Raw genomic sequence first — 14,787 nt, 5'->3', positions numbered from 1 at the left:
GCAGTGGGAGGGTCTGGGGGAGCCGAGCGGCCTCCACCCCATCCCCACCCTGCCCCGACTCACTAGTTCATGGTGCTGTACCCTTTGGCCTTGGTGAATCCCACAGAAATGGCCACGACCAGCGCAGGGAGCCCTGGGGAAGGACCAGAAAGAAAGGGAGTCGGTCCCCCCACCATCTGAGCCCCGTCCACCCTCTGCCTCCTTGCAGCCCCACGGGTGGGGTGAGGTGGGGGCACAATGTACCTCTGAAGCCCCTGAACGGGGGGTGACACCTAGCATAAGAGAAGGGGACAGGAGGTGGACGGGGATGAGGGCCTATGGAACCGTGGTCGTGACAGGCAGGTCAGCAAACGACATACAGGACACTGAATCACACTTGAATTTCAAATAAAAAAGGAAACATTTTGGGGGCACCGAGGGACTCAGTTGGTTAAACACCTGATTTTTGATTTCAGCTCAGGTCATGATCTCACGGTTCGTGGGGTCAAGCCCCGCGTCAGGCTCTGTGCCGACAGCGTGGAGCCTGCCTGGGATTCTCTCTCCCCCCCCCCCTTCTCTCTGCCCTGCCCCAGTCATGTGCACACGAACTCTCTTTCTCAAAATAAATGAATAAGCGTCAAAAAAAATTCCAAAAAGAAAACACGTTTAGTACGAGCGCATCCCAAATATTGAATGGGATGTACTTTAAAAATCAGTCGTTACCTGAAATTCAAATGGACTTGGTGTCCCATTTTATCTGGCAACCCTGTGGAGGCCCAGGAGGACGAGGGCAGGGCAAGGGGGGAGGGGGAGGGGCTGCAGCAGGGCAGGCCCGGGGAGGGGCAGCCCCACCGCCCACCTGCCCCGGCACCGCTCACCCCAGCCCAGGCAGAGGAAACGCTTGCGGATGAGGCGGTTCCGGAGGCGGCCGGTCACGGCCATGTAGGACTGCCAGGCCTCGGTGAGCACCCAGCAGAAGGAGGACAGGAAGAAGAAGTGGAGGAAAGCAGCCACCAGAGTGCACACCACCTGGGCGGGGCAGGCGGGCAGGTTAGGCCGGGCAGGTGCCCACTCACCTGTTCCCTGCCCGCCCCGAGTGAGGCTGACAAGCTCTGCGTTTGCAGCAGCAATGAGGTCAAATCCCCAGGCGCGAAGCCACCGAGGGGTCCCCCGGTCCACTGCCTGTAGGAGGGCTGCTGATCGGCTAGCCGCCCCCTCCCCGCCCCCCCCAGGAGTGCTTGTGTCACCCGGGCCACAAACTGCCGGGGACAGAGCCCCCTCTCCCTCCATCTTTCCCGACTACCCAGAGATACACCCAACGCCGGTGGGAACCCGCTCAAGGGCTCTGGGTTCAGTCCACCTGTTCAGCAGGTGGTGAACCCGACACCCAGGGAGGACAAATCACCCTCAAGCCCACATGGCACAGACAAGACCAGACGGTCTGGGCCCCAGTGGTGGGCCGGGGCCAGGGTCCTTGAACCGGCTCGTCTCGGAGCGCCAGTCCAGCTGGAGACTCCAGACATCGGGTCCTGGCCAGATGACAGCTGCGGTCGGAGGAGAACGGGGGACTGTGTGTGGCCCTACGCTCTCCTCCCCGAGCTTCCTTGGGACCCTTTTGGGGGGCATCACCGTCACCCCGTCCCACCTGGGCACGCCGGGGTGTGCACGGTAGGGCAGAGATCACCTACCTTATTGCGGGTCTGGGTCTGCCCGATGAGGATGAGGGCGTTGGAGGAGATGATGGAAAAGCAGAAGTTGATGAGGATCACAGACCGCTCTGAGCGGATGTACCTACGGGAGACAGGGTGTCAGTGCCCCACGGGGCCTCATCGTCACGGGAACTGGGGTCCTGTGGATGTACCAAGACTAGGGCGCCACCTCCTCCCTGCAGACCTTGCTGCGGCCACTGTCGCCACCACCGCCCCTACCACACTTCCTGCCTACCGCACACTAAATTCCAGCACGTAGTCAGGTGCCAGGGAGGGTTGTGGGGAGACACTGAGCGCAGTTGACCGTTCCCGCTGGGGATGGCTCGTCCTTAGAGCTGCTTCCCCTTTTTGCGTAAGATCTTCTCCCTGTCACCGGATCCCTTGGACACGGATCATTTCTGGGGTCTCAGTCTCTGCCTGCTCCTGGTTTTCAACCTAGCTTTCCCCCCGTCCCACTAGCCCTTCCCACCCCGTTTGATCCTGACTTTGAGGCCAGAAGACAAAATGGTTCCGAGTGGGGGCTGCAGTGGCTTAGCTATACTCCAGCTGTGCAACACTGGGCAAGTGGCCCAACCCCTCTGTGCCTCCGTCTTTCCATCTGTGAGACTGGTGGAGGGAACGGGATCTGCTGCTCAGGACGGTGACTGAGATTCAAGGGGCAGGATACAGAAAGCATTAGCCCCCATCACTTTTTCTCCCATTTTCCAGGGCAGCCAGCTCCCAGTGGCCTTGGGGGCTGAGATCCAGGCAGGTGGTGAGCAGAGGGTACAGGGCTGCCCCTCAGGGGCCATGATGCGGTCTGATGTGGTGTGTGACCTTGGGGGGGGGTCACTTTCCAAGGGGTTGGGGTCCTGACTGCGGCTCACAGGGGCAGTGACTCAGCCAGCAGAGCTCAGAAAGGAGGCGCTTTGAAAACCTTCAGCAAAACCCTCAGAACTGCAGCAGGCAGGGCTGGAGGGCGGGAGCTGTCCCAAGCCTCCTTTCCCAGAAGTCTCTGGAAACCAAGGCCTCAGGGGAGGGGCTGGCCCAGTGGGCCAAGCACGCCCACGGGGATTGGGACAGATGGTCTGAGGAGGGGCTGAGTGGGAGGAGCACTGGGTGCTGGTTAGATGCGGGGGGGTTTGGTGGTTCAGTGCTCCTGCCCTAGGGGAGGATGGGGGGGGGTACGGGGAAACAGGCCCACCCTCCCCCGCCTACACATTGATCTCTCCCTGTTGGCCTCAGGGTTCGACATCAGTTCTGCTGCCCATGGAGCCCAGACACCAAGAGACAGCTGCAGGGCTATGGGCTGGGTGACCTTGACTCATACTCCCAGCCCGAAACCTCAGTGGGGCTCACAGCAGGGCTCTGGGGGCAGGGAGGTGAGAGCTGCCCGCAGGCGCCCCTGTGCCCGCACACACTCATGCTCGTCTGTGGCCCGCGCCTGCGCATACGTGTCCCTTACCCCAGGGCTGGGGACGGCTGGGGACTGCTGCCTTTCCCCCACCCTGCCCGGCAGGGGGAGCAGTCCAGGGGTCCTGTGACGAGGCCCCGCGGCCCGGGCGAGGGGAGTGAGGGGCAGGGAGGCCAGTGGAGGCTCTTGCCCTGAGACCTGACCCCGGGCTCAGAGAAGACCTCGCACGCCCGTGCGGCAGGACACAGAGTTTGGGGGCTGCGGGGTCCCAGGGCAGGGCGCTTGGCTGGGGAGTAGGCTGGCTGGCATCTGCCGGGGGGGGGGGGCATTCCGAGGGCAGGAGGACGCGTGGCCACCTTCCGTGTGCAGCAGCGTGGGCACAGCAGAGGGCAGGAGAAAAGGGTGACCGGTCGATCCCCGACCGACACCTGCCCCACCTCTCCAGTGCTACCCAGCGTCCAGGCAGCGGCCCCCAGGGAGCCCGTGGGGACTGTCGGGGAGGGAGGGGGACAGAGGTGCGGTGGGGGTGCGGTCCATCTGTGATGGCGGTGGGCGGGGGGAGACAGGGGCGGGGTGGTGACGACAGAGGGGACGGTACCGCCGACTGGGAAGGGGGCTCTGGACCAGCCTGTCCCCGTGGCCGCCCTCCAAGAAGAAGGGACAAGACTTGACCCCGGCCGCGGCGTTCCTGGGGCCCACGGGGGCCGGCCCCCCCACCCCGGCCCCTGCCCGCGCTCAGGCAGCACCTCCACACGGAGACGTAGATGATGATCAGCATGAGCAGGGTGAGGGACGACACGCCACAGCCCACGATGAGCGTCACCGATGGCACGGTCCCCTTGTCCATGTTCTGAGGGTTCCGGGGCGGGAGAAAGCGGAGTGAGGGCCCGGCCTCGTGGGCGCTCTGTGGCCCCGAAGGCTGGGGGGCGGGGGAGCCAGGGTGGAGCCTTCCCTCTGCACCCCCAGCACTCCCCACCCCCCCACCCCGTGCTGCCCCTACCCCTGGCCTGGGCAGTCCCGTGAGGGGCTTCTCCTCTCTTGCTGGAGGCGGGGCCTTCGCTGGCGTAGCTACAGTCACCTGCTGACGAAGCCTTTGCCTACGCTTCACAGACCTCCCGCCCCCACCCGATTCCAGAGGAGGCTCTCCCCGTGTCACAGGCAGGTCACACCCCCCCCCCCCCCCAGACAGCTCTCCCAGCCCGCACGCCTCTGGAAGGCCAGCCGACAGCAGAACGCGGGGCTCCCTGCACCGGCCCCTTGGCTCCCGCTGCATCCGACCGGCATCCGACCGGCACCTCCAGCCTCCGCTGCCTCGAACCCCGTTCCCTCCGCCGACACCGCTGCCCCGCAGCCCCTCCGGGCGCCCCGGCTTTACGCTCTTCCCTCGACGTCCCTTCTGCTCTGCCAGGTCCCTGTGTTTCACCTACCGTGCTTGGCCCGCTGATCTGCACCCCCACCCCTGCCCTGGCCCCCACAGCCCTTCTCCAAGTGGTGGCCAGAGAATTTTGTAAAATGCCATTAGAGGCCACGTCCCTGCCCCGCTCAGAATGCCCCCTGCCCCGCTGGAAGTGCTCCCTGCCTCGCTCAGAGTGCTCCCCTGCCCCGCTGGAAGTGCTCCCTGCCTCGCTCAGAGTGCTCCCCTGCCCCGCTGGAAGTGCTCCCTGCCCCACTTAGAGTGCTCCCTTGCCTTGATCACAGCGCTCCCTGCCCCGCTCAAAATGCTCCCCTGCCCCCACTGACTGCTCCCTGCCCCGCTCAGAGTGCTCCCCTGCCCCGCTCAGAGTGTGCCCCTGCCCCGCTCAGAGTGCGCCCCTGCCCCGCTCAGAGTGCTCCCTGCCCCGCTCAGAATGCTCCCTGCCCCGCTCAGAGTGCTCCCCTGCCTTGATCACAGCGCTCCCTGCCCCGCTCAAAATGCTCCCCTGCCCCCACTGACTGCTCCCTGCCCCGCTCAGAGTGCTCCCCTGCCCAGCTCACAGTGCTCCCTGCCCCGCTCAGAATGCTCCCCTGCACTGCTTACAGCGCTCTGTGCCCCCCTGGGAGTGCTCCCTGCCCCACTCAGAGTGCTCCCTGCCCCACTCAGAATGCTCCCGTGCCCTGCTTACAGCGCTCTGTGCCCCCCTTGGAGTGCTCCCTGCCCCGCTCAGAGTGCTCCCCTGCCCCGCTCACAGTGCTCCCCTGCCCTGCTGGAAGTGCTCCCTGCCCCACTTAGAGTGCTCTCCTGCCCTGATCACAGCGTTCCCTGCCCCGTTACAGTGCTCCCCTGCCCCCACTGAGTGCTCCAGTGCCCTGCTCACAGTGCTCCCTGCCCCGCTCGGAATGCTCCCCTGCCCCGCTCAGAGTGCTCCCTGCCCCGCTCAGAGTGCTCCCTGCCCCGCTCAGAGTGCTCCCCTGCCCCGCTCAGAGTGCTCCATGCCCCGCTCAGAGTGCTCCCTGCCCCGCTCAGAGTGCTCCCCTGCCCCGCTCAGAATTCTCCCTGCCCCGCTCAGAGTGCTCCCCTGCCCCGCTCAGCGTGCTCCCCTGCCCCGCTCAGAGTGCTCCCTACCCACGCCCCACCCCCAAACTGTGAATGCTCCCAAGGCCACTGGGCCTAGCCCTGCCCACCTTCTGCCTCCGCCTCATGAGACTGCCCCGTCACCTGGCTGCCTCCTTGTTCCCACCTCAGAGCTTTTGCACCAGACGGTCCCTCTGCCCAGAACACCCTTGCCAGTATGTCGGTGGTGGTGCCTCTGGTGCCTCTCAGAGGGGCCTCAGGCTGGAAAACAGACCAGTTTCTCCCCCCCACGTAGCTCAGCGCAGCCCTGAGCGCCTAGCTGGTCCGTGCTTACGCACGCACCACGTGTTCCCCCCGCCCCCCGCGTGACTGCCGGCCCACACGTCCGCGTCAAGGGCCACGCCGAGCCCCAGCGGGCAGGGCACCCTGGTAAGCGGCATGCTGGCACGTGGCAGGGGGACGGCACGCTTGTTGAGCACTGACCGCGGCTCCTCGGCGGGAGGGACCCAAGAGGATGGTCTCTGCGGGCCCTCCCCGGCCCGCTGCCTCCGGGCTTGAGGGGGAGCGGGTGTGCTGGGGACATGATCAGGAAAGCACGGCTGGGGGACAAGGGGCTGCTTAGGGGCCCCCACCCTAAGGGGGACACTCCTATCCCTGCTCCAGGCTGACTCGGCCGACACCGTTCAGGGCAGCTCTCAGAGCCCGGCTGAGCCCGGCACGCTGCACCGGGCCTCCCCCACTCCACTGGCTCCTGAAGGCCCAGCCCCGCAGTTCTGCCCGCAGATGGTGCCTCCCGCCTTCCTCAGGCACCTAGAGTCGGAGCCCCCGGACAGGGCACCCACGCCCACCCGACAGCGTGGGGTCCACCCACGTGCGTGCTGTTCCTGCGGCCTGGACGGCCCTTCCCCACACTGGAAACACCACTTCCCGCCCCCCAGGCCCTTCAGTTCCGGCCTGGGTCCCCCTGCTGGGGGAGGCTGGCTGTCCCTGCAGCCGGTGTCCTCGTGTTCCTGAGCCCCCTTGGGCCAGGCCCGGCCCGGACGCTCAGTCGATGAGGCCGGCTGGGTGAACGGACACGGGAAGGCAGGCTCCAGGAAGATGAGGAAAGTCGTCCAAGGTCAGCCAAGCGGCCAGCAGTCCCTGGAGGCATGACCCAGGGTGCAGCTCCCACACAAACTCGTGTGTCCACACAGGGAGGTGGAGGACCCCAGGGAGGCGGGGGCTCGAGGCCACGGCCCGCACCCTTGAACTTGCCAGGTAACCCCGAAGTCCGGTTGGCCACGCAAGTCACGGGTGGCCAAGCAAGTGGCTCACACCCGCTCCGTGGCCGGCTGCGGCCCCGACCTCCGTGGCCATCTGCCTCCATCTGCCCTCATTAGGCCTGGCAGCCACGTGCCCGCCCACTCCCTCCCCCTCCCCCTGGCTCATCCGTCACTCCTGACAGCCCCGGCCCCGCAGGTTCTAGACGACGTGGGGAAGAGAGGGGGACAGGATGAGTGGGCAGGGGTCCCAGGGAACTCTAGCTCTTGTTGGGGGGTGGGGGGCCAGATTAGAAATCTCCGGGGCAAGAGATTGGCTCCAACCCACACACAGAGAGAGAAAAGGTAGAAGCCAGCCGGCCTCCTGCTGGAGACAGGCTCCCTAGCCAAGTTCGGTGCCACCCCAGGGCCTTTGCACATGCTCCTCTCACTGCCCAGTGCTCTTCCTCTGACCTTCACAGGGCTGGCTCTTCCCTCAGCTTAGATGTCACCACCTCACAGAGACCCTCCCTGAACACTGAGTCTGAGCCAGCCCCTTATCTCTCTGCCCCCTCATCTCCTTTTGAGACTTTCCAGGGTCCCGGCCCTCCCCCTACCCAGGGGCTCTCTCTTTTGTCGTCTATGTGGTTACGTTGGTTTCTACCACATCAGCTCCCTGCTTTCAATCTTCTCCCCAGCCGTGTGCACATCTGATGCATCCTAAACACAGATTTCCTCCTTCCGGCGCCACCTCTGTTGTCCTGCTACTGCTCCAACACCACCCATGGCTCACAGCTCCCACGTAAATAAGTCCTCACGCCACCACAGCCTAATTCCTGCCCCACTGAGGCTTGACCCCAGTCACAGGCTGAGCCCTGACCCTGGTGAGGCTAGGAACACGGTTTCAGGCACATCACAGGAACACCACCAGCAACAACCGTGCTTTATAGAAGCCCGTGCTTGCCAGGCCACGCTGGGTGCTGTGAATATCTCACGGAGCTCGGTCCCCGCTGCAGCTCGGAGGCAGACAGCATCGCCCCCTCACAGATGTGACTCAGAGCAGTTACTCAGCCTTCCAGCGGTCAGCGGCACGGCGGGCATCTGACATTCTGCTTCCGCGCACAGCTCGGGCGGGAGCGGGGGACGCCTGGGCCCTGTCTCCCCTCCCTCCTCGCCCTGGCCTGGGATCTCATCTGTCCCTGGCTCCTGGGGTGTGATCACAGCACCCCATCCATACCGTCATCTCTTGGCCCCGGTTCTGGACTCCAGTCCCTCGCGGCCACTCCATACCGCAGGATTCCCGGCGCGTCCACCTGCTCAGACCCGGATCCCCACGCCTGCCCAACCCCATCGCGCCCCAGCCCAGCCCAGCCCACCTCTGCCACCACCCCACCTGCCAGCTGGGCTCTTGTGCCGCCACTCCCGCTGGGATCCCTCCAAGACACCAATCCCACACCGTTCTCCAGCCCCCCCCCACAGCCCCCCGGCTCCCCACTGCCCTCAGGACGCAGCCCCAGCTCGCCCCAGCCCCGGCCTTGCCACGGCGTCCGCACCCCTGCCCTCTGAGCCCCACCTCGTCTCCCGCTTGCTTTCTGCCGTCCTCACTTTGCCCGGGACGACTGTCACTCCTCTCCTCCAAGCTCAGCTGCTGAACTCCTGCTCACCCCTCAGGGCCCCACTCCAAACCTCCTCTTCATGCGTGCCTCCCGAACCACCCCCCCCCAGGAGGGAAGGAGGCTGCTGCCGTGTCCCCCGCCTGTCTGAACACACATCCGTCCCCCGCATCGGGCCCCGTGCTCCTCCAGGACGGGACTAGACCTGGCACGGGCCGCACCCCAGGCACTCACAGGGCTCGGACGGGCTGATGGGGTGCACGGCAGCTCAGTCCCTCCCGCTCAGGATCTCTGGGGTCACCCCTCGCTGGGGCCAGAGCCGGCCGGGAAAGGAGAGGGAGACGCTGGCAGGCGAGCACGGGGGGTGGGGGTAGAGCCCACCCCAGCGCTTCTGGCGCTCTGACTCGGAGCTCACCCCATGCCCTTGAGGGGGTCACACGATCAGGCAGAACCAACTCTGGCACCGTCCTACAGATGAGGAAGCCGAGGCTCGCCGTGGCCAGGCAGCTTGCCCTCGGTCCCGCGGCCAGTGGGGGAGAGCTCCTGTGCCTTCAGCCTCAACTCCTTTCAGGGGGACAGGGACGGGGTCCCACCGTTACGCACACAGACACGCTGGGTCCGCAGCTGCCGACCCCCCCTAGCGAACAAAACCGCAAACTGTTCACAGACCGAGACTCTGTGCTCCCGTCTGCCCGCCCCGGCACAGAGGCCTCCGGACGCTTGCGCCTGGAGGCGCCCGGCGCAGGTCGGTGTTCCGGGAGAAGTCCGGGACACCGAGCCCTCCGCTCCTGGTTTCACAGCACCACCACCCACCCCTCACTGGAGCTCGGCCCCCGGCCCGGACACCGCCTTTCTGTGGGAGGCTCTGTCCGCAGCACACGGGGGCCCTCCCACGCTGCAGACCCTGGTGGAGGAGACCCCCCCCCATCAACCGGTCGCCCCCTCACAGTCACCCTGAGTAACACACGGCCACTTCCGTTCTATAGGAGGGGAAACAGAGGCTCCGAGGGGTGGAAGGCCAGGCCAGAGTCACCGTGTGTCAGGGCCAAGCCAGGGTTTCAACACTAACTCCAGGCACGCATCCCACTCCGGAACCCTCCCCTGCCCCGTGCCTTCCTCCTCACGCTCCGGAGAACGAGCAGCCACCTGGGGGTCCTGTTTGCTCTGGCCTCGCAGGGGTCTCAGAAAGCCCCCAACCCCACTGGTGACAGAAGAGGCCTGCTGCTTTAGCGCTGACGACTACCTATGCAGACAGTCACCTCTTCCAGGGAGCCCCCCCGGACGGCCCTGGCTCCTGCCTGCAGGACCCTGGCCCAGAACCAGCAACACCAACAGCCCTGTCACAGGGACAGCCGGATGGGGGAGGGTACACTGAGGTCAGGCCCAAAAGCAGAGACCCCCGTCCAGCCAGACTTGCCCCAGGACCTAGGGCCTTCCCCAGGAAGGCTGTAGACCCTGAGGGCACGCTCCCCAGGCCTCAGTTTCCCTGCCTGTTAATGGAAGGTTTACGGCAATGACCTCTAAGGTCCTGTCCGTCCAGCTCCATCCCCATCAGGGACCCTGGCTGACAACGTCACTCTCCGAACCCACGTCCCACTGGACAAAGGGGGTGGTGGGCAGAACATTCCCAGAAAGGCCTGGAGCTATTTTCCACATGGAACCCGGGGGTTCCTGAGGGCAGATCTGTGATACCCCCATCCGACGAGGGCCTGCTACCCCAAACACCCAGGAAAGCCCGGTCCCCCCTCCCCACGGTCCGTCCTCCACATCTGCTGCTCAGTGATCCTTCCCCACCGGGCCTGGACCCAGGGTCTCTGTGGGCAAAGACCCCAGCCCCTTCCCTCCTCGGGGGGCCCAGTGGATGGGGGGGCTTCCTGGGACCCCGTGAATGGAGCCCGGCACTGGGCAAGACGGCCCATCAGCTCCAGTGGGCCAAGCCCAGCACCCAGGGCTCCAGCCTGGGAGCTGGCCCCAGATGCCGTCGCCATAGAAACCGGCAGCCCCCACAAGAATCACGGGAACAAAAGGGAGGCCCCTGAGATGATGGGGCCTTCCCCAGGAGGGCTGGGGACCGGGGCCAGACCCAGCACCCTCAGGCACTCCAGGACTCCTACCTGGGGACACGGCTGCCTCCAGAGGCCAGGGTCTACTTGGGGAGGTTGGGGAAGGTCTCCCATTTAGGTGGCAGCTCCTCCCTCTCCCAGGCGGGCCAGGACCCTGCCCCCCAGCTGAGGGGGACGCCAGCTCCGCCAGGCCAAGCCTTCCCCTCCGGGCCCCCAAAAGCCTGGGCCCAGCCTGCCCGGCTCCCCGAAGGGTCGGTTCCCTCCAAGGCCCCAAGCCCCCAAGGAGAGTGGGGGAGACTCACCCATCAGTCACTGGGGGGGGGGAGGGGAGAGGTGCCCAGCCCCTCCCCGGCCAGTCCCCAACTCCACACCGCCACCCACCCGGCTCCCACCCGCCGTCTCCAGAGGCCGGCCCCCGGCCAGGCCGCGGGGGGCGGCCGGGCGCACGGCCCCGGGCAGGGATGAGTCCGGCCCCTCCCGCGCCAGTCCTGCGCCGGAAGCGCCCGCCCCGCGCCCCCCGCGCCCCCCGCGCCCGTCGCCCCCGCGCGGCCCGGCCGGGGTCTCACCGCGTCGGCGCTGAGCTGGGCTAAGATGGCGAAGGTGGAGAGCCGGTCACAGAGGCAGCGCGTCCGGAGGGCGTCGAGGGGCACCGTGCGGCAGCCGCGCCACGACCAGGGCCCGAGCTGCGGGGGGGCGGGGGAGGAGGGCCTGGGGGGGGGCGGGACACACGGGGAGGGGGGGACAGGGGCGGCGTGAGCGGCGGGCGGCCGGCGGCCCGGCCCCCTGTCCCCGCCGGCCCGCGCCCGCACCTGCGCCCGCAGCCGCGCGCCCGCCCCGCCGCCGGCCCCCGGAGCCCCGCGCCCCATGGCCGCCGCCGAGCCACGGGAGAGCGAGTCGCGGGAGCGCGGGGCGCCGGGCCCTGGCCCCGCGCCCGGAGAGCGCCCCGCCCGCCGCGCCCCCAGCGCCGGAGCCGAGCCGAGCCGGAGCCGGAGCCGGGCCGAGCCGGAGCCGGAGCCGGAGCCGGAGCCGAGCCCGAGCCGGAGCCGGAGCCCGAGCCGGAGCCGAGCCCGAGCCGAGCCCGAGCCGAGCCGGGGGCGGCGGGCGGGGCGGGGGCGCGCCGGGAGGGGTGCCGGGGCCGCCCCCGCTACTCCGCCCCCGGAGCCCGGCGCGGCGCTGGTGACCTTGGGACCGCCCCCGCCCCCGCATCCACCTCCGCCGGGCTGGTCGCCCCCCCGGTGTGCGCCGCCCGAGGCCTGGGACAGAACGGCCTTCCCCGCTGTCTAGAGGCCCCTCGTTGCGCCTTGCCATTTAAACACGGGGACTGAAGGACTCCGGCGCTCTGCGCACCGGTCGCTGTGGATGCGAGTCCCCCACCCTTCAAGGCCGGCCCGCGGGTCCGGGAACTTAGGAGCCTCCGGCCGGCACACCTGGTCCTGGGCTGGGCCTGCCTTCCCTCTGCCTGCCGGCCGCCCGGCAGAAGGCGCCCACGGGGCGCGGGCCCCGGGTTGGGGAAGGGGGCTCCGGGAGGTCTGAGGGGGCCAGACTGCAACTCGGCACTTGAGGCCCCACAGAGCTGCGCGTGCCCTGCGTCTGAAGCCGGAGCCGCAAAAGGCCTGCCCTCTCCCCAAGTAACTCGGGCCCCGTGCCTGCCCCCAGGACTTTCGGGGAACATTCTAGGTCTCGGCAGCGAGGGTCTTCCCAAGGCCTGCCCGGGAGTCCCGCTTCAGCTCCACTTCCTCGGAGCCCGAGGGAGCCACCGAATGCCTCCAGAACCTTCCGCTCGCCTGCTTCCCCCCCACCAGCCAGCTCTCCTGTGTGCGGGGCAGGCTGGGGGCCGAGCCGCTCCCTGCCCAGTGCTCCCCACAGGAACCCTGACCACGCGCGCGTGCACGCACACACACTCACACACACCCCCCGAGTGCCACTCTGCTAGCTGTGTCCTAGCTGTGTCACCTCGGGAAGGTTCCCGTCCTCAGCCCTAGCTCGCTCCCTCAGCTCTAAAACCGGGGGGCAGGACAGCCCAGAGGGTGAACACTCTTGAGGCGCCCGGCTCAGGGCTGGCGTCTGCGGGGGTGCTCAGGCTCCGGAGCTGCAGGTACCGGAGAGCCCAGAGTCTGTGGAATTGGAGATGTTACACAACCCCCTTCCAGAGCTTCAGGCCCAGGGGAGAAGGGATATACTCGGAGCTGGGCCGGAAGCCAGGGCCTGGGCCTTTGTCCGTTCTCCTCCCTCGGGGAAGGACACGCCCCCTCGGTACGTTGGAGGAAAACTGGGGCCAGAGGGGGCTAGGCCCAGGAGCCAGCCCTAGGCTCTGCGGGCTGCATCGGGGCTCTGTGGCCCCGGGGGCCCCCACCCCCAACCCTGTGCTCCAGCCAGACTGCTCAGTCTCTGAGTTCAGTGAGAAAAGAGGACGCCCCCAAGGGTTGGGGCCCTCCATAAAATAAACAGGAGTTGCCATTAGCCCCGGGGGAGCGTGGGGGGGGGGGGCAAAAATCAAAGCCTACTGAGGCTACGGCAGACGCGTCTCCTCTTCCTTCCTCCCGAGAGGGAAAGACCCCTCACCGCAAACGAGAACCGACGACACGCGATGGCAGGAATGCCAAGGGCGTCCCGGAGCTCCCAGTGACACCCCAGGTCCAGCCTGGTCCTCCCCACACCATTGGCCAGAGGTTTGTCAGGGCCTCGCTGGGGTGCCCTGGTGCACCCCACGCCCCCCCCTGCGTCCCCCAGCACCGCGCAGGACAGGGCTGCGGGGCGCGAGGCCCTGGCTGACCCCAGCCTCTGCTCCTGCCGTCTGTCCCCGCTCCTAGCAGGAGCGGCCTGTTCTCACGCCCGGGGCTGCATGCGTAGCTACAGCCTTCCAAGCGCAAGCCGCTGACCGGACCCCGAGACGGCCGACGGCACAGGCAACGCGCTCCGAGAGAGAGTCCCGCAGGCCGTTCCCGTCTGGAGACAGAGCCCGACTGCTCGTCCGTGACATTAGCCCGGCAGCTGCTCGGAAGAGCAGGCGTCTGTGGCCGGCCTCCCGGGTTCGGGTCACGGCTGTGCTTCTCACGATCCAGGCCCGGACACTGCCTCTGCTCTCGTGCACTGAGCAGAGTCGGGCAGGGGGGTGGGGGTGGGGGAGAGACCCGGAACCCGGCTCTCTGCCTGGGAGGACCAGGCGGGGACAGCTCCCTGAGGCCTGGGGTGAGAGGAGTCGGGCTGGCTGGGGCCGGCAGCCTGGCAGGTTCCCAGCCGGTGCTGGAGAGTCTGCAGGGCGCCAGGCTGATAGCTGCAGGCCACCTCCCGGGAGAATGGCCTCGAAGGGCTCCTGATGAGGACGCTAATTAGCTTATCAGCCTCTCAGAGGAGGGGGTGAGGGGCCGCTGCCCACTTTGCCTGCCCGGCGGCAGCCTCGGGCCACGGAGGGCACAAGAAAACACCCACGCCCGCTTCAGAGAACCTCCCTTCGGGCTGGCAGTCCAGGAGGCCGGCAGCTGGTGGCGGATCTGGAAGGCACCGGACCTGGAACCCGGGGGCTGGGGCTCACCCAGACCCCACAGGGCCAGGGTGCACGCTCCCTCGGCTGCGCCTCTCCCCGGCTCCGGCAGGCCCCCGTGGCCTGTATCAGCCTTGGGCTCCTGACAATGCAGCACAGGGACAGGGACCGTCTTCCGGCTCCCTCTCACACATGGATAATAACCGCGCCCTGTGCGTTTTATTTTAAGCTTTGCGGTAACCCCCAGCTCCACTGTGTAGATAAAAAAGCTGAAGCCCAGAGTAGAGAGAGAGGTGGCCCGCCCAAGGCCCCAGCCCAGGCCAGGGAAAGAGGTTGCTCCGATGGTCAGCCAAGCCTGCCGTGCTGCCCTTCACACCAGCCAAGGACTGACATCGAGCAAGACAGGTGGCTGGGTGGTCCCTGACCCGAGCACCCCATCGGCATCTTAGGCACCCCCCGACCTGGGAAAGGCCAGGGAGTTCTCGGCCCTTCTGGCGGCAAAACCTCTAGGAGGCATGTCCTTATACCTCAACATCTGGGAGCTCTTGCCACATGTGACCGGAATCCTTCCTGCCTCGGGGACACCTGTTCCCATCTCCGCAACACGGGCAGGTCATTGCCTCCTCCTGCACACAGCGCCCGCACTGGGAGACCGTTTGCTGCCTCTTGTCTGAGCTTCAGAAACTCGGAATACTGGGTCATGGAGCCAACCCCCCACCTCCCTGAGCCCAGGCCTGAGGAATCTGGGTCACTGACACCTGCCCCTCCCCTCACCAGGCCCAGGGTGACAGAAGGAGCTGGGGCAGTGGCACCTCCCAGG

At 67.1% G+C, this 14,787-nt stretch overlaps 1 protein-coding gene across 3 annotated transcripts in view; it reads right to left on the bottom strand.

Moving 5' to 3' along the window:
• The window catches only part of ADGRB1 (adhesion G protein-coupled receptor B1), a 67,272-nt gene that overhangs the window by 19,475 nt on the left and 33,010 nt on the right, over window positions 1-14,787 (bottom strand). For 2 of the 3 annotated variants that reach the window (XM_047073828.1, XM_047073827.1), the window contains exons 17-21: window positions 11,053-11,194; window positions 3,828-3,931; window positions 1,668-1,770; window positions 858-1,008; window positions 64-133 (exon numbers count right to left, since the gene is read on the bottom strand). In XM_047073828.1, coding sequence (XP_046929784.1) covers window positions 64-133; window positions 858-1,008; window positions 1,668-1,770; window positions 3,828-3,931; window positions 11,053-11,194 — 570 coding nt within the window. The remainder of the gene's footprint in view (window positions 1-63; window positions 134-857; window positions 1,009-1,667; window positions 1,771-3,827; window positions 3,932-11,052; window positions 11,195-14,787) is intronic. The other variant, XM_047073829.1, reaches the window with a different exon arrangement.

The sequence above is a fragment of the Lynx rufus genome, unplaced genomic scaffold, assembly GCF_022079265.1.
Source record: "Lynx rufus isolate CCGP_SWC_20201006 ecotype Redwood Valley unplaced genomic scaffold, mLynRuf1.p SCAF_12, whole genome shotgun sequence".
In the NCBI taxonomy this organism is placed as follows: domain Eukaryota; kingdom Metazoa; phylum Chordata; class Mammalia; order Carnivora; family Felidae; genus Lynx; species Lynx rufus.
The sequence above is the reverse complement of the archived record's forward strand: the minus strand, read 5'-3'. Positions and strand labels throughout refer to the sequence as shown.